The 20,003-nt window shown below is 35.6% G+C and overlaps 1 protein-coding gene and 1 long non-coding RNA gene across 2 annotated transcripts; one reads left to right on the plus strand and one right to left on the minus strand.

Moving 5' to 3' along the window:
• Positions 1–5,928: 5,928 nt before the first annotated feature.
• Positions 5,929–9,379, minus strand: LOC140874857 (uncharacterized). Its single transcript, XR_012148241.1, has 3 exons — positions 9,191–9,379; positions 6,223–6,448; positions 5,929–6,113 (listed from the first exon to the last, which is right to left on the minus strand). It is a non-coding gene; the product is annotated as an uncharacterized lncRNA (long non-coding RNA).
• A 245-nt stretch (positions 9,380–9,624) lies between these two features.
• Positions 9,625–19,731, plus strand: LOC140874856 (transcriptional activator DEMETER). The gene is made up of 19 exons (XM_073278307.1): positions 9,625–10,231; positions 10,382–11,992; positions 12,070–12,480; positions 13,291–13,381; positions 13,477–14,860; positions 14,977–15,056; positions 15,135–15,219; positions 15,300–15,391; positions 15,476–15,544; positions 15,641–15,677; positions 15,761–15,843; positions 16,251–16,715; positions 17,431–17,467; positions 17,536–17,593; positions 17,769–17,908; positions 17,982–18,047; positions 18,192–18,306; positions 18,388–18,426; positions 19,353–19,731. Exons 1-19 carry the CDS (start codon positions 9,625–9,627, stop codon positions 19,469–19,471), a joined length of 5,589 nt encoding a protein of 1,862 aa, XP_073134408.1. The 3' UTR covers positions 19,472–19,731.
• Positions 19,732–20,003: the final 272 nt, after the last annotated feature.

The following is a 20,003-nucleotide window of genomic DNA, read 5'->3' on the forward strand; positions in this document are numbered from 1 at the left end:
CACATAACAACAGTGATCCGCCTGGTACCTCAGGAAACCGTTGTTATTCATGAATCCATCAAACTTCTTGTACCACTGTCTTGGAACTTGTTTGAGACCGTACAAGCTCTTCTGAAGTTTGCACGCCATTTTCTTTTTTTCTTGTACTTCAAATCCCTGTGGCTGCTTCATATACATTTCTTCATCCAAGTCACCATGAAAAAACGCCGTCTTTACATCCAACTGCTCCAAATGTAAGTCTTCCTTCGCCACTAGTCCAAGTACAGTTCTGATAGTGGCCAGCTTCACCACTGGAGAGAAAATCTCGGTGTAATCAACGCCTTCCCGCTGTTGAAAACCTTTCACAACAAGTCTCGCCTTGTACCGCTTGCTACCATCAACTTCTTCTTTGATCCGGTACACCCACTTGTTGTGTAATGCCTTCTTGCCTTCCGGAAGTTCCGTCAACTTCCACGTCTGATTGGATGACAGTGAATCCATATCATCTTCCATGGCTAACTTCCACTTGGTTGAATCATCATTTTGCATCGCTTCTTCAAAGGTCTCAGGTTCACCTTTATCAGTCAGCAAAATATAGTGAAGTGCAGGGGAGTATTTCTGAGGTGGTCTGATTGTTCTTGACGATCTCCTGAGTTCAATCACAGGAGTTTGTGGATCAACTTCTTGTGCAGTTTCTTCTTCCTGGTTACTATCCTCCGACTCATTCATAGGAATATCCATCAATGGTACTTCATCTGTCTTCTTGACTTAGGACATTTATCTCCAGCTGGAATGTCTGATTTGTCCTTGTACAAAACTTGCTCATTGAAAATGACATCTCTGCTCCGAATGATCTTTAGATTTTGGTCATCCCAGAACCGATAACCAAACTCATTTTTTCCATAACCAATAAAGAAACACTTCTTTGATTTCGGATCAAGTTTCGTTCTGCTGGCTGAATCGATGTGAACATATGAGAGACAACCAAACACTTTCAAGAACGAGTGGTTTACTCCTTTGCCGCTCCAGACCTCCTCTGGTATTCCGCAATCTAGTGGTATCGAAGGTCCTCTGTTGATCAGATATGCTGCAGTGTTAACTGCATCAACCCAGAATGATTTCGGCAGTCCAGCGTGCAATCTCATGCTCCTGGCTCGCTCATTCAGGGTCCTGTTCATTCTTTCAGCCACGCCATTCTGTTGAGGTGTACCAGGAATGGTTTTCTCCATCTTGATCCCGTTCTGTGCACAATACTTCTTGAACTCAATATCTTCATATTCTCCACCATTATCAGACCGTAAACACTTCACTTTCAAGTTAGTCTCGTTCTCCACCATGACTTTCCACCTCTTAAAGGTTTCATAAACATCAGATTTATTTTTCAAAAAATAAACCCAGACCTTCCTGCTCGAATCATCAATAAATGTGACATAATATCGTGAGCCGCCAAGGGATGTCACTGGAGATGGTTCCCACACGTCAGTATGAACCAGCTCCAACTTTGCTGCTTTCGGTTCTCTACCGCCTTTTGAAAAGCTCACCCTTTTCTGTTTTCCAAGAACACAACTTTCACACAAATTGTGTTCGACAGCTTTTAACTCTGGTAACTTCCCTTTTGATATCAGCATCTTCATTCCTTTCTCACTCATATGTCCAAGTCTACAGTGCCATAGACTTGAGTTAGCTCCAGCATCCACAGCTGCTAACATGTCTTTGCAACTAAAAGTCATGTAGAGGGTTCCAGTTTTCGTTCCTCGAGCAACAATCATGGCTCCTTTGCTCACTTTCCAAGAGCCATCAGCAAAGGTCACTTTATGGCCTTCGTCATCGAGCTGTCCCACTGAGATCAGATTTTGGGTCAACTTTGGTACATGACTCACTTTGTTGAGTTTCCAGATAGATCCGTTTGACATTTTCAAACTGATATCACCCATACCAACAATCTCCAAAGGTTTTCCATCTGCCAAGAAAACTTTTCCGTAATCGCCAGCAATGTAATTATCGAATACATCGCGATTACCCGTGGTATGAAATGAGGCTCCAGAATCCATAACCCAAGAGTCAACAGGGCTTTCCATGGATAACACTAAAGCATCGTGTACTTCCTCAGTCACAACATTTGCATTATTCTTGTGTGATCTGCAGTACTTTTTCATGTGACCAGTTTCACCACAGCTCCAGCACTTTAATTTCTTTTCGAATGTATTTTTGTCTTTTCCACTCCTTGATTTGGATCTGCCACGCCATCGGTTAGAACCTTTTTCGCTACTCCTGCCCCTACTTCTCTTTTCGAGATTTAGGGCAAATCTCGATGATGTTGCTTCTCCCGAATCCCTCATGCGAACTTCTTCACCAAGGATTCGATCTCTGACATCATTGAATTGTAACTTTCCCTTTCCAGCAGAATTACTAACCGCTGCCCGCATCGGCTCCCAAACATTTGGTAAAGACGCCAAAAGAATAAGTGCTCGAATTTCATCATCAAATTTAATTTCAACCAATGTTAGCTGAGAAACAATCGTGTTGAATTCATTGATATATGCCGCCACCGAAGCACCTTCCTCCATCTTCAAGTTGAATAACTTTTTCATGAGGAACACTTTATTATTTGCTGATGGCTTCTCGTACATGACCGACAAAATGAACATCATCTCCTCCGTGGTATTTGCCTCTGCCACGTTGTGTGCCACGTTCTTTGTTAGGGTCAATCGTATTACCCCTAACACTTGTCGGTCAAGAAGCTCCCACTCATCATCCTCCATCTTTTCTGGCTTCACCCCGGATAGAGGTTGATGTAGCTTCTTGCTGTACAGATAATCTTTAATCTGTAACCGCCAGAACGTGAAATCTGTACCGTCAAACTTATTGATTCTCGGTTCCGATCCGTCATTTCCGGCCATCGCTTCACCTGCCTTAATAAAATTTCAAAAAATCTTTTCTGATGTGGAAGATCAGACAAAGCTGCAACCACAGAGCATACTCAGAATTTTAAGAAATTTTTCACCAAGGCTCCCGGACACCGTAACAGCTTTGATACCAGTTGTTATGGATTATATCGGAGTGATCATGACGATAATAATTGCGGAATAAAATAATCAACAAAAACACCAAAGATTTACGTGGTTCACCCAATATAGGCTACGTCCACGGAGCTGCTGCAATATTTATAACCGGAGAAATATTACAAGTGTATACAAAACACTATATCTCACCACACCCAAACCCCGAGTATTAACGAGAAAGAATTATCTGACTCACAAGAGATCTCCGAAAAAAAAAACTCTCTTTTTTTTTTCTCTCTTTTTATTTTCTTCTCTCTTTGTTAATACAAAAGAAGAGGAGAATTGGATACTTAAATCGAAGGAATTATGGTCTATTTATAATAGGTTCCTTCGTTTCATTTTCCAGTTTTCCGATGTGGGATGGGATGATTTATTAAATAAATGTGGCCCCCACCGCATTTATTTAATATACCTACCTGCCTAACAGTAACCTCTCTTTCCCTCTTCACAAATTGGATGAATAAGAGAGGCCACTGCTTTCTCTGTTATGCTCATTAAGATTTGTTTCAACCCTTGTCTTCTCAAGCTTTATAGCAGTCTCAGTGGCGGATTCCCCATGAAATTTTGGGCTATTTCGTCTAGAAGAGTGATTTTAGAAGTTGGGATGGAGCTAAAAAATTCAATTAAAAGAACGAAAATGATTTTATTATTGGATAAAAAGGTGTGACATCGATAAATCATTTAGACTATCTCCAATAGAACACTAAAATGACGCGAAACACCAAATTGGTGCTCAATATTGGAGGGTATTTTTTGCACCAAAATAACATCTCCACATTCTTGCACCAAAGTTGGCGCAGTGGCCACAGACCCTGGGCCAAATTTGGTGCATTAATTCATTTTATTTTTTTATTCCATTATTTACTTTTAAATAATATTAATAATGCTTAAATAATAAAATATGTATTTTAATGTTTTACAATAATTAAATATTCAAACATAAAATATTAATTATAATTGCTAAATTTAATTTATAACTATTTAATTTATTTAATTTTTAATATTTATTTATTTACTATAAATTAATGGATATTTTGATTTAATTAAATTTTATATTGAAATTATGATTTAATTTTGATAATTTTCGTGTATTAATTCTTATATATAATTTAATTAAAATATAATAATAAAATTTAAAACTTAAATATTATTATTTAAATTTAGTAATTATGTAATATTGCTTATATAGTATATAAACATTACCCATACTATATTGTTAAATTTGTAAAAAAATATCAAATAAAATGTAAAATAAAATGAATATTTCGAGAATATTTTTTTTGGTGTAAAATATTAAGTAAATTATTTGGAGATGGAAGTTAGATGGATGTTGAGTTTGCTAAAGAAAAAACGAAAAATGTTTCATAATCTTTCTCAAACGCTATCTTAGTGCAAAACTTGCACCAAAATGAATTTATGGTTGGTGATGACCTTAAAAATGAAGTACTATTGCAAATTTGAAAGATAAAATATTATAGATAAAACAAATTTGAGGGGTGATGAGTGCCAACACTGGTCTCCGTTGGCTCCATCTCTTTCTAGACGAATGATCCAACTTCAGAGCTGTTTTTTTTTCATGTATCATTATCATATATAGTCTATTCAAATTGTTTCTCCTTTTTAATTTTAATAATTTTTATTATCAACAATAAATTATGTTTTTATTTTTAAAATAAATTTAATAATTGTATTTTTAAATTCTATTTTAAAATTATTTTAATGTTGATTTAATAGAAAAAAAATAAATCCTACAAGTTTATAGATGCAAATTATTATTATTAATTGCCAATGAAATGCAATGCCAATATTTGATTCTTCTTCTTCTTGTTGTTTTTTATGACGTGAGAACCCCTCATCACAATATTAGATTCTTATGAATATATGCAACTTATCAATTTTAAAATGATTTTACTTTTGATTCATTTATAAGTAATAGATAACTAAATAAATAATGAATCTTTACTATTTTATTATGGCTGAGCCTTAAAAAAACTGTTTTGATCTCTTGGTTTGGATTTTCTTAATCCAAAAATACTCCTCCACTCACACATGCTCTTTCCATTACTTTCAATTTACACTTTTCCTCTTTTCAATTCACTCTCTTTTTTTCTCAATTATATGGACAGAACTGCTCTCATACCTATATATACATAAATAATATTCATGTATTACGTTGCATACACATTGGGTGTGCCTCAATTGTTAGTTATTAATAAAAAAAAAAAAAAGCACAATAGTTTGGTTGGATAAAGTTAAAATATCAATTTTGTATTTTAATAATAAATTAACAAATGATTGGCGGTTCTTTCCCTTTATCACTTTTCACAAATGTGACAAATATATCTTCAAATAATAACTACGAGATAAAGTAACGTTTAAACAGCCCATAACATAATTAGCCACCATTTTTTTTCTTTTGAAAAATAATGAGCAGACCCAAAGAAAGTGATACATATATCGGTGCTAAAGTGATTCTAGATATGAACTCTCATTGTTTTTTAACATCAGAATTCAGATGTTCGTAAGAACATTTTATTTTATTTATTTTATTTTTAGAAAACTCGTAATAACATTCAATCACAATGAAAGATTACAAGTTGTCCACCCAAGATGGGAAATTCCAAGTCACCCAAACAAAAAGCGAAAGAGAAGAAAAAGCAAAACGAGCTATTTTATGAGCAATAATATTTGTCGTACACTTAACATGACATAATGCAATAGCTTGTGTCTCCACTAAAAAATTACGAATCAGTGTTGTTAGTGCCCATATACCGTAAATGCTCATCACCACCCATAACTGCTTGCACCGAAGTGAGTGAATCAAAAACCACCAAAAATCTGCTAAAACCCATCCCTTTAGCAGCTCTCAATCCCTCAAGAATTGCCCTGATCTCACCTTCCTCGACGGACTGAGGTGCTGGAATACTCATCCCAAACACAAGTACATTTTCTCCCAAATTGTTCCGGAGCGCGCCACCCACTCCAAACTGATGTAATCTATCATTCACACAAGCATCAACTTCTAACTGTAGCGTTCCCGGCGGCGGAGCACACCATGAACTTGGTGACTGTCTGCACAATTCAGGAAGAGAAGGCTTCAATTTCAATAAATTTCCTCTAAAGTCCTGCAGAAAGGCATCACACCACCCTAAATTTGCATTCAGCGCTTGCGGTTCCTTACCGTAAACCACCTTCATTTTCATCTTCCATATCCCCCAAGTAAGAGTAGCCATCCGCTCAAATTGCTTCCGATCCAGATTCGATTGCAACCAAATACAAACATCTAAAGTATCCACATCTCTTAACTTGGAAATCATCGACCATAAATCCGTCTGCTTCCAAACATCGCGAACTTTATAACATATAATGAGTGCATGTATAGAGCTGTCTCGATGGAAACCACACAACTGCCAAGTAAGAATATGAGATTTATTAGTTTTTTGTTTTGTATAAGATATTCGAACAGACATTTTATATAAATCACACTTAATTTCGATATAACATAGAATCACAATTGTTCTATTTGTAAGTGTATCATTAACAACACAATCAAGACTTGAGAATCAAGAGGATTGAGAAGCCTATCCATAGGAGAGGATCAAGGTCATCCTTCTAATTGGTTTTGTGCTTCTGTCCACGTATCCACTATATTATTCTATGCTATCACTGTAATACTTCTTTTTTTATAATGTGGTCAAATTAAAACTATTGGATCATCAATACATATTTCCATAAAAATATAAGGGTTCCACGTAATCTAACAATATTAAAATAGAGAGAGAAATACTTCCGAGGTAACATAAACTACCCCAAAATATGTGCGTAGTGGCTCGTTTCTTTCCTTATTTCGTAAGTAAATTCATCAATAAAATCCATACATGTTTTTTTAGAAAGAAAAAAAATTCAATTCAGGTACATTACAACAAAGAATAAAACAAAAAATATCAAATTAAACATTAATCCATAATAGATCTGTGGAGTACGATATATATTATAAGCAAATAACGTCCATTGGGATTATTTTATGTTATATTTGGAGTACTCTTCCTACCATGATGCGATCAAATGTTAACCATTGGATCATCAATATACATGTCAATTTCAATTTCCATAAAAATATAAGGGTTCCAGGTGATCTAATGGTATTGAAATAAAGACAGAAATACTCTCGATGTAGCATAGATGAACCCCATATTTTGTATGAAACATAAGCTTATGTATTGTACATATTTTATATTTAAAATTCTTGATTTAATTATATTTTGTTGTTAATTTTTTTTATTTAATTATAATATTTTACAAAATAAATTTAATATGATATGAAAATTTATTAAGATTATTTGTTATATAATTCCAAAATATGAAAATTCAAGTATACTATTGAATTAAATAAAATTCAAATCAATGCTACATGTACAACCAAATTTGTACAACAATTTTTACACCACAAAAAATTCAATAAAAATTTTTAATTTATCAAATTTCACGATACATTGAATGCAAAATCTCACGATATCATATCAAAATCTCATGAGATAATAGCAAAATACCCTGATATAATTGTTATAAATATCATTGTACGATATATTTTTATTTTTTTCCGTTTTCTAAGATTAATTTTAAGGACAGATTATATATGTATTAAAAGCTAAAACTAACGAGTGAACAATTTTGAAATTTGGAAAAAGATTTCATCAAAAAATATTATCGGGAGACTTTTGCTCTACTGTTTAATAGCTATAGCTAACTGTCAGTCTGGTGAGAATCCACGTGTGTCTTTCTTCCTAACGTATTGCAATGCTACGCCGCTTCAAACGCCTGTTTTATTGTTGACTTGATGTAGCCACACGTGTGCCATACTCGTCCCACAACCTCCCACTGTAGGCTCAATTTCCTCCTAATTTAATGCACTAACTACTAAATCCATGTTATGTCACTTTGAAACACGTTAATATTCTTTTAGGCTTTCTTGATAGTCTATATTATTAATTTATGTATAATTTATTTTATCCAATTACGCGCTTTTTTTGTTATATTATTTATTCATCTATTAATTATTTATTTTATATCAATCAAATTATTAATTATTTATTCTACCTCAATCAAATAATTGAATTTAAATTACTATATTATCTTTATACATAATATTATTCATATTTTATTTATTTATTATTAAAAGGACAAAATGATAATTTATCATTTTTATATAAAATTTAATCAATCAAATTAAATAAACTACAATCTATCAATCAAATCAAATACTATACTAACTATATTTTTTATTTATTTTTTATTATATTATATTACATTACTTATTTATATATTATTTATCATATCACTCAAATTAAATAGAGCCTTAATGTTTTATTGTTATATTATATTGTTTAAAAACATCATCACAAAGCAAAATCGACATAAATTACGTTGCTTATTTCACTATAATTATCGTGATAGAAATTAAACATATGTGATCCAAAGATAGTTCTTTTACCACCGTACAAATACACTTTTTTTTCTTAAAATTTATCTCTCATGGACCCACCAACGGTATTATTCTACTGTTTTAATATCAAATAACTTCCATCCAAATGCTACTAGATATTATGAATTATATTATATTATATTATATTTCATTCCGTACCTTATATTATTGTATGTTCTAAACTTTCGCGCTTCGAATAAATAAATAATATTTCGAACACAAAAACTGTTGAACTCAACCGTTAAACCGCCAAAATTTCAATCTGATCGATATGTTCTCTCTCAAATAGCTAAAGTCCTGGTCTTTCTGTTATGAGCTCTCCTTCCTACTTTTTCTCTCTCTCTCTCTCTGTCTCTCTCTCCCTTCTCCAAGAGAACACTCTCTTCTTTCAGTTTCTATCCACCATCCACCGCTTCCATAGATCTTGACCAGAGATCCAACGATCAAGGTCAGTTCAATCACAGTGCTCACCTATTGTTCTAAATTGTAGAGTCATGGTGTTTGATTGAGATTTCCACGAAGATACATGGCAAATTTTGACATTTATCAAATTTGCAATACCAGGGTAAGTAAAAAAAGGTTCAGGGGTTTTCTTATTTTATTGCAATAGGGCGACTAATAAAATCATGAATCAATATCGATGAAATTAAGGAATGAGAAATTGAACCTCAAGCTTTTTTCTCCTAACGTACGCTCATCGATTTTGCTCCACCCACCAAATTCTGGCTTTTTCCTGTATTTTTTTTTAAAGAGATCTGTCAATTGAAACTGCTCGGCATAATTTCACGAGAAAAAGAAGAGTGATTAATATGATATGCTGGCTTTATCTGGTACAGATGTATTTTTCAGATTCTGATTTTTTTGGTTTATACAGAAATGTTCCAGTGTTTTCAATGCAGTTCTGAAGAAAAGTCGCTGGCATATGATGTAATAGTGTTTTAAACCGGGAAAAATTCACTTCCGATGGTGCAATTGGAAGGAGGTAAGATGAGATTTTTACTGGGTTTTGCAATAGAGAGATGCTTGTATAAATAGAGAAAGGATACGAGAAATTTGCTGAACGAGTAAAGATAGGAATTCCCTGGGTTTTGTTACTGGGAAATGTATTTAAGAGAAAATATGGCTCCAGAACTCAAAGATGTCCAGAATAGTTGTTCTTGGATTCCTACAACCCCAGCAAAGCCCGATTCGACAACACAGCCACCGATCTGCTCAAATGGGAAAGAAAAAGACATTGATAATGCTAGTCAGTTGGATCCAGAACAATACTCCGGGTTTAAACATGATAATCAGGCAAATTGGATTGAAACAGGTAGATTATTGAATAATCTTCCGCAAGAAACGCAATGTCTGGCGATACCTACATGTTACAATTCAACGAATTCAGTTAATGTTCGTTGGGTTTCCAACACTTTGCAAGCAAATCAACACACAAATTCACAAGTTCATGGGGAGGATTTATGTATAAATGACAAATTCACTATCAATAACAACATATGGAACAACCTATCGTTTGGAAATCTTTTGGCGGTGGCACATGCAGGAGCAACCCCAGCAGCAGTTGAGAATGTGGTTACAGTGACAGATTCTGCTGCTATAAGTTGTGGTTTAGCTACCTCTTTTCACCCCCAAATTAATTTGAGCTTCGGAAATTTGTCTGGAGCAAAATACAATGTAGAACTCGACAGTCTACAACAAACGTTAACAGGTAAGTCTCCTGTCTGACTTCAGTGTAAAGTTTAATTCTTGTGAAGCCACACAATTGTTGTGCAATGTGAACTACATATGTTTGCAACGTTATGAAAAGCTAATCATTTTCTTGTACTTTTGCTGATATACAAGTTTTCTTATCCAACAGGGGAAAATTCAATACCTTCCATGACAATGTGTAATTTTCATTCACCAACCAGGACAAATACAAATTCAACTATGGTTAAGAGTGTATTGTCCCTGTTTGAACCCTTGACGCCAGAGAAGCTCGGTAAAGCAGGATGCGAATCTGCAATGTCATATTTAAGCAAAGGTGAAATGCATGTAGAAGAAGATGCAAGAGTGAACAAAATCTTGAGTGATAAAGCGAAGGAACTTGTTGCAGAGAACAAACAATCTCAGTCATGTGCAACTAATTCCACACAACTACAAGAGAATCACAAGCCTGACAAGGAAGGGGCAGAGGAAACTGACCTGAGGAAAACACCTAATCCGAAACCAAGAAAGAAAAGGCACAGGCCCAAAGTAATAGTAGAAGGCCAACACAAAAAGACTCCCAAACCAGCCGCCGAAAACCCAGCTTTTACTTCAGGCGCCACAAAGGCCAAGAGAAAGTATGTTCGAAGAAACGGAGCCAACAATCTTAATAATACTCCCATGGAAGGAGGAAAAAGTGAAAGTGGTTCAAACAAGAGTCCTTCCAAACCAAGTTCTGAAAACCCAGCTTTCTCCTCAGGCACCACGAAGGTCAAGAGAAAGTATGTTCGTAAAAAAGGAGTCAATCATCTTGATAATGCCTCCCTGGAAGGGGTGAAAAGTGAAACCGATTCAAACAAAAGTCATCCTAATTCTAAGGATACTCCAATAGAAAAGAGGAAGTATGTGAGGAAAAAGGGAATCAACAAGCCTGAAGCTTCCAAATTAGATGAGGTAAGTATTGATGCAGCCCATGGAAATCCTGTCCGGTTTACCAGAAATTCCTGCAGAAGATCTTTAAATTTTGATTTGGAAAGCCAAGAGAAAGACGAAGGTTCCTCATACTGTCCATCTTCAAATCAAGACATCGACTCACAAGAAGAGAAACTCAATGCAAAAGATCATTTAAAAGCAACTATGCAATGCAGACACACGATGGAGGTAGTGATGGAGAAAACTGATATGGGTTACCAGTTAAAACCAGAAAGGCATTCCCCAAACCCTTTGCCTTATGCAAAGACGTGTCCACTGCAGGATGATTACACTCTCACTGATGAACGAGTAGCTACAAGAGGAAAATGCCAGATAGTATTCTCTAATGTAACACATGACAAAGAAGAAAATGCAGTTCAAATGACAACAAATCCTGATTGCCAATTGACATCTAGCATTCCAAATGATTCCAACTGCAGCAACAGCAAATGCTTGGATACAGAAAGAAATGCAAGAACCTATAAGAGACAGCGAGTGGATACTGCTGTCAGATCTGAAATCTATGGCACAAATGCAACTGGGGTTTTTTACAACTCCTTGCAGACATGCAGTTATAAGTTACCACAAAACACAGAGAAGAATTATGGCACACCTAGCATGTATTTTCCAGTATTTTGCAATACTTCGAGGACCGAGACGGGACACAATACAACAACATGCAGTTTGCAGTCCCCTATGATGGCCTCAGGCAATCACAAGAATCTTGAAAAAAACCCTTTAAGAGAGACAACCACGGCAGTGAAGGAACAGTCAAATATGTGTAATTGCAATGGGTTCATCAATTTGATCGGTAACTATAATATCAACAAGGTGAAATAAGATATCATCTATCTGGATAGTTCTGACTTGTTTTGGCATTTAATGCAGGTTCTCCAGTGGCTAAGAAATTTAGATATGTCTCTGCAATTGATGCAATAACTGAACAACTTAATAAACTTGATCTGAAAGCAGAGAGCAACCAAGTATCAGTTCAAGATCAAAGTGCAATTCTTGCGTACCACAAGTATTATCAAGAGCAACATGCCCTTGTTCCATATCAAAGAGGTGGAGCTGTTATCCCTTTTGATAACTCATTTGATCAAGTTAAACGAAGACGACCACGGCCTAAAGTTGAACTTGACGATGAGACAATACGAGTGTGGCAACTTCTATTAGAAAATATAAATAGTGAAGGCATTGATGGAAATGATGAAGAAAAAACAAAATGGTGGGAAGAAGAACGAAGAGTATTCAGTGGAAGAGCAGACTCGTTTATAGCACGCATGCATCTTGTACAAGGTAATGTGCAAAGTTGTCAAATTTGAGTAACAAAATTCTACATTGATTTGGCATAAATTCTTCGCTACGACACAGCACATATAGATTCGTGGGTACAATGGCTAAATTCTAACAGAGAGAATCATCAGAGAAAAGAATAGAGTTCTTGATTTCATTGAACTAGGCCAAAGGAAGTAAATCAGCACCCTACTTAACATGGTTTCATTCAGTGACAACTCCAACAACTACATCCATATGCGTATCTCTTTGTTTAATGTAAACTAAAAGCACAATCTTCTGCCATCTTATTCAACTGTACAGCTTTCAGCAGATATACTCGAAAGATAAGATAGCATGACAAATAGTTGATTATGCTAATTATACGTTGAATCTATTGTTGTAGATACCACTCTAATATTGTCGGTCGCTAAATTAAGTAAAGCAAAATAAAGATGCCTGGAAGTAGAGTACATAATAAATTAAAGAAACGGAGTCTACCTTGCTTAATTATTTGAAATATCTGTACCTCCATTTGTAGGGCAGCAAACCCCAACAAAAGTTTTTCAAGAAATAATGGAAGAACGTTGATCCTGATGAACCTGAATCATACATAATAAACAGACATGATATATGTCCAAGTATCTCATAAAGAATACAAACTTCTCCTTCCCTTCGTACCCTCCCTCCTCCTGGCTTCCCAAAAAAAGATGTGCATGCAGTTATTATCCATGGGTTTGGTGCAAAATTCTTCATGTAGACTCAAAACTGTAGTTTTCTTCTGTATTATGAACTTATCTGGGAAAACCTTTCGTTTTTCATTTCACCATACAGGAGACAGGCGCTTTTCGCCATGGAAAGGATCAGTACTAGACTCCGTGATTGGTGTATTCCTCACTCAGAATGTTTCCGATCACCTTTCTAGGTTGGTTGACTTTTTAATTCTAACAAATGTAGGTTTATAATGATTTCTTCGTAGTTGATGCCAGAAATAATTGAATCAATTCATTTACTCTTCAGCTCTGCCTTTATGTCTCTTGTTGCGCAATTCCCTCTGAAGTCAAAGACCAACTCTACCGAATTATATGAAGAGAGAGTGGATACACACGCTATGGAGCCTGAAAAATATGTGCTGAATCCTGATGAAACTTCTGGAGTGAATGGAGAAGTGTTAAACAAAGAAGCCTGTGGTAAGGATTCTGAGATACTTCACGAATTTGAAGGCAATGATATCAAAGTGGTGAGTAGAGTCGGGTCCCCGGGTAGCAGTTTTGATGGAATTAAACCTGACGATGGCTTTCGAGGCCAACTAGCAGATATGTCCAAACATGACCCATTTGTTCTCCATACATCTGCCTTGAACAATGAGATTAGTTCAATTGAGACTAAGAGTGATACAGTTGATGCACTTACGTCTCAGAGTTCTGTGACTTCTTCTCACAGCTCTACAGATTCCCCAATAGCTCAAACCACCGAAAGGACTTCCATACTGAGCACCACAGAGGAAGTGACAACAGCTGGGGTTGTGCCAAATAGGTTCATCAATCCTACTTTTGTACAACTTCTGCAGATGGCCGAATCAAACTGTGTTTTTAGAGAGGCCAGAAATTTGTTTGATATAGGTGGGCACGTGCAACAAGATAGTTTGTCTCTTGTCTCACAAAAAGAAATCCAAGGTGATGATTGGATATCCCCTGCAAAATCTGTTAGTTCCTGCGGTGAGTCTACTTTGCATCTAGCACCCAGTCCAGGAGCTCAAGAATCAGAACACTATAGTTTATCCAAGTTGTACTGTGCTGACAGCAGACAAAGACTTTCCCCTGCAGGAAGCAGAGTGTCAACATCATCAGAATCTGAATTCGAGGACTCGAGTAAAAAATTCACAGGTGATAGTTCCAAAAACGGACCAAAGTTGTGCAGTCCAAATGCTCAGTCAAGCAGCAATGATCAAATTGAGATCGATAAAAAAATAATCGAAAACCAAAAGGGCCAAGATGCAACAGAGATATTGTTTCAAGAAAATAATTGTAATACAGAGGCATCAAACAATCAAATCTATCCTCAAAATTTGATTAATGCCACAGGTAATAGCAGTCACACAGAAAATTCAGAGAAGTCTAAGAGCATGGAAGATCACCTAACTATGAATTACCCTGATATTCGTCCAAGCAATACGGATCACGTACCCAAAAGGAAGGGAGGACGAATTGGAAAAGACAAAGTAGACCCAATTGATTGGGATAGCTTAAGAAAACGGGCCGAGGCACGAGGGAGAAAGAGAGAGAAAACACCCAACACCATGGACTCGGTGGACTGGGAAACTGTAAGATGTGCAGATGTTAATGAGATTGCTCATACTATTCGAGAACGGGGTATGAATAATAGACTAGCCGAGAGAATCAAGGTATGGTTCAGATATTAGCAACAAAGATCTATATTTAATATCTCAATACCCATTGCTTTTTCAGACATCCAAGAACCCTTGTCACCACCTAATAATCAGGGAAAAACCTTGTGCAGGACTTCCTCAACCGACTTGTTAGAGATCATGGAAGCCTTGATCTGGAATGGCTGAGAGATATTCCACCAGATAAAGCAAAGTAAGGTCGCAGATTTTCCATTTGCTTTTTATGCATTCAACAAATGAAAAGCATTAATACATTTGTTACATTTTCTAGAGAGTATCTATTGAGCGTGAAGGGTTTGGGATTGAAGAGCGTGGAGTGTGTGCGGCTATTGACACTTCATCACCTTGCCTTTCCGGTAAGTTTTTATCCATATAACAATGCATTTATTGAACATCGAAGAATTTCACCAACAGTAGTATTTCTTATGTTGAAAAGGTTGACACAAATGTTGGGCGTATAGCAGTGCGATTAGGGTGGGTACCTCTTCAGCCGTTACCTGAGTCACTTCAGCTGCATCTACTGGAAATGTTAGTAACTTCAACCACAACTAGATTTTCTTGTGTAGACTGTAGATTAAGAGGTAGAATAATACGTGCTGCTTCCTTGTGTAGGTACCCAATAATGGAGTCAATTCAGAAATATCTGTGGCCTAGGCTTTGCAAGCTTGATCAAAAAATATTGTAATCATAAAATTTCTACTAACACAATCGCCAACTTACTGATTCACACTAGTACTTAATCGCCCTTCAATGACTAATGGTGCTCTTTGATTATAGATATGAGCTGCATTATCAAATGATTACTTTTGGAAAGGTATGTTATGATTGGTAGAAAAACATCTTCAATAGCCAGATTGACCAGTAGAATTTGTAAAATAAAAATTATATTTGTGTCAGGTATTTTGCACAAAGAGCAAACCAAATTGCAATGCATGTCCAATGAGAGGAGAATGCCGACATTTTGCAAGTGCATTTGCAAGGTATGCACATCATTCCATGGCCCATGCTTTTAAAAAAAGTTAAGCATCGGGGTGATTCATTTATTTCATAAATTTTGGTTAGTATTTTCTCCTGGAGTATGACATAGGGCTAACAAATCATATTAAAAGATCCCTCTGCTAGTATCTTTCATAGAATGTCATATCTATATAAAGACCAGAAAGAAGAACACTGGTTAAATCCACCTTAAATCATTAAAACATGGATGACAAAAAAGATCATTTGACTATAATTTTCTTCAAATATAGGCTACGAGCTTGACAAACGTTAGCTACGTGAAGGTTAAATATATCATACATCATTAGATACAAAAGTAAATTGAGATGAAAGTATTGATCTTTTTGGAAGGTGAAACTTAAATAGTGGAATCTGATTAATTTATGTGCAGTGCAAGACTTGCTCTTCCAGCACCGGAGGAGAAAAGCATCACACTTGCAACAGAAAAAAGAGAAGCTAATCAAAATCCAGCAAAAAAAATGAATTTGTTGCAGCTGCCTTCACCACAACCTAATCAAATAGTTGCTGACTCTGAAGCAAGAAACTCTCAACCCATTATTGAAGAGCCAACTACACCAGAGCCCACCGTTGAAGCCCCTGCCACACCAGAACCAAGCTATAACCAAGTTCCAGAATGTGACATCGAGAACAGTTTCTGTGAAGATCCTGATGAAATTCCTACCATCCAACTCAATATGGAAGAATTTACTCATAATTTACAGAAGATCATGAGGCAAAATGCAGAAATTCTGGAAGGAGAAACATCAAAAGCCATAGTAGCTTTGACTCCAGAAGCCGCTTTGATCCCTCTGCCTAAACTTAAAAACGTGAGCCAGCTCAGAACGGAACATCAAGTGTAAGTAAATTCTCCTAAATTTGAAATAATTGGCAAATCACCAAACTAGAACCACGAGATTGATCTTTTCTTGTTGTGCTATGTGGTCACTTTGTGTCCTTGATCAGAAGTCCAGCCATCTATTTACGACTAAGCTCTACCGTTTGGTTTGGGTGATAAAGATAAATAATACAGAGTGAAGTAATATAATATAATAAAAAATAAATAAGAAATGATAGTTGAAATATTATTTGGTTTGATTAATAGATTATAGTTTGATTGATCTGATTGATTAAATTTTAGAGAAAATGATAAATTATCATTTTGTCTTTTTAATAATTATTATTATTATTATTATTAAAATATGAATAATATTATTTATAAAAGATAATATAGTAATTTAAATTCAATGATTTGATTGATGTAAGATAAATAATTAATGATTTGATTGATGCAAGATAAATAATTAGTAGATGGATAAATATATGACAAAAAAAACGTGAGATTGGATAAGATAAGTTATTCATAAATTAATAATAATCAAACCAAATGGTATCATATCCCCATTATAACTACTTAATTGTTCTAAGCATGACTACCATGTGATATCGTTTCCAGCCATCTGTTTATGGCTAAAATCTAAAGATATCCCAGTTATAACCACTTAATCGTTCTAAGCACGACTACCACGTGATAATGTTTCAAGAAGATCACTAATCAATAACCATTTGTACAGATATGAGCTACCAGATTCACACCCTCTGCTGGAAGGGGTTAGTAATATTCTAGAGAATTCTTTCAATGCATAATCTACTTCAAACCTAATTATGATATTTCGCAGATGGACAGAAGAGAAGTAGATGATCCCTGCCCATACCTACTTGCTATATGGACGCCAGGTATAAAGACTCCGAGGTCTATGATTACTGAGAACTTGTACAAGCCTTCTTCAGGCTTTGATACTACAGGATACAACTGTTGTAATTCTTCCTGTTTCTGAAGAGAAATTGAATAATGAATGTTATCTCCAAGTAACTACTATACAACTAACTAATTCTACCAAATGCAACTCAGGTGAAACTGTGAACTCTATTGAGCCACCTGAGAGAAGGTGTAGCTCCCAAGAGCCCCAGAAACTATGCAATGATGAAACTTGTTTATCATGCAACAGTGTCCGTGAAGCGAATTCCCTAACTGTGAGGGGAACTCTTTTGGTAAGACATTATCGTGGTAGCTCTCAAAATTCCTTATCCAGTATATAGAACTTAACACGAGCCATCATAACAGATACCTTGTAGAACAGCTATGAGAGGAAGCTTTCCTCTTAATGGCACATATTTCCAAGTTAATGAGGTAACAATATGCCCCATCTTAAATTAAAAATTTCCAAGTAAATGAGGTAATAATATACCCCATTCTTCAATCTAGATGGGATCCACTCTCATCAAGCAGTCTTCCTTGAAATTGAATTCAATGAAAACATTAGTTTACCTGTAGGTATTCTCCGACCATGAGAGTAGTCTTCATCCCATGGATATTCCACGAAAGTGGCTATGGAACTTGCCGAGGAGAACAGTGTATTTTGGAACGTCTATACCAACAATATTTAAAGGTAAAAGGGGAATATAGAATTAAATAACAAAAATATAAGTTATTCATAAAAACTGACATTATACTCAAATCTTGTTATCAGGGCTGGCGACCGGAGATATCCAGTATTGCTTTTGGAGAGGTATGTGGATATTAGATTGTTTGCATTTCAACGTATTTCACTGACACCTAATTTGCCAAATCACAAATTCAAAATGCTTTTAAGCATCAGTAAACTATTCTTTTCATATCATATTGATGTAATCTCCATATTTAACAATTTGGGTTTCCCAGGTGAGGAAAATATAAAAATAGCAAGAACCAGAGGGCAGAAATCAATCCCAAAGGAAAATGCTTTTAACTCAATCTTGCTTGCAAGAGAACAGTAGCGATGAATTGAACATTGCTACCCCTTGCTATAATCAGAGATGCACTGAGAGTATATTTTTCCTCAGCCAATCATTACAATAGCTATATTTGACTGATAACAACAATTATCCCCATACTGATGGTTGACAATAGAAAAATGTTAATACAGGCAGAGGGTGAGAATGATTCAGCAAATCAGAGTAGTTCATACTTCATATCTTCTTCTACAATTCTTTTCATTTCATCCTCATCTCGGATGATGTGTAGTTATTCGTGTATAACGAACATATGAATAGTATGATAAATGACATCCTTGAAAGTTGTGTCTCTGTTTTGCTTTTAACTTTCAGTTTCTTACTAAACTGTTTTCAGAATTAATTGCATATTCTTTTACAGATTGGACGCATGAAAAGTCATACCTTGTTCCTTCTCCCATCCTCCTTTTACATATACATTTTGTGTTCACCCCGCTATACTTACCTGTACCCAAATGTATCAATATTAAAGTTCATACAGAAAACATAGTAGACAAGTTGACATATCTGATTATAAAACACTCCTCCCTTCCCTGCACAAGGATTCTCATAGTATAACAGTGTGAGTTTGTAACATTATTATTCTGAGGCAAACTACAAACAAGCTAAGAACTCGAAATCTCCCTTTAAGCAATTTAGTAATGATAGCCATATTTTTTTCCAGGGTTTGTTTGTGTCAGGGGATTTGATAGGAAAACACGGGCACCACGTCCTCTCATTGCCAGATTGCACTTTCCTGCGAGCAAGTTAGCCAAACGGAAAGGAGAAGCAGGACAAAATTAGAAGAAGGTTATCTGTATCACAAGTAATGGTAGGGTTGTGAGCAGAGCAGCAGCGGCATGGCATTAAAGTCCCTCGGCAGCCTGGTTTTCTCAAAGTAACCGAAAATGGTAACATATATAAATTTATCACTTTGGGCTGAAACAGAGATTGTCTAAACTGTGAACTGTCAACGATTTTGTCCCTAGATCAAAATTGAAATCTTCAATTTTTACAGGGATAAGAGATAGGCTTTTTCTTTTAATTTTGACCAGTTACTCGCCCTTTTTTCTTTTATTATTATATTATTTATTGTTGATGCCTGAGTATAACTATAAAATCGACTCGAGGTAATGTCATGCAGCAATCAAGTGCTGTCTTATCGATTAATACAAGGTATCCTAGCTTGAAACAAGAATAAGAAGGTAAAGTACATGCATGATCATACTGCCTGAAATGTCCCGGATGAACCAACTCGGCACTAAGAATTATGTTGCGTGCACCTTCTTTCTTTTTTTACATCGATTCACATGAACGAGAAAATAAAAATGGAAAT

The sequence above is a fragment of the Henckelia pumila genome, chromosome 1, assembly GCF_033568475.1.
Source record: "Henckelia pumila isolate YLH828 chromosome 1, ASM3356847v2, whole genome shotgun sequence".
Classification (NCBI taxonomy): domain Eukaryota; kingdom Viridiplantae; phylum Streptophyta; class Magnoliopsida; order Lamiales; family Gesneriaceae; genus Henckelia; species Henckelia pumila.

What these genes read in the sequence shown, in the direction of transcription:
- LOC140874856 (XM_073278307.1), top strand. Translation starts at nt 9,625, where the DNA reads ATGTATTTAAGAGAAAATATGGCTCCAGAACTCAAAGATGTCCAGAAT. An exon ending in TTCATCACCTTGCCTTTCCG is followed by an intron (nt 15,220 to 15,299) that starts GTAAGTTTTTAT and finishes TATGTTGAAAAG; the next exon opens with GTTGACACAAATGTTGGGCG. An exon ending in CATATTTCCAAGTTAATGAG is followed by an intron (nt 18,048 to 18,191) that starts GTAACAATATGC and finishes GTTTACCTGTAG; the next exon opens with GTATTCTCCGACCATGAGAG.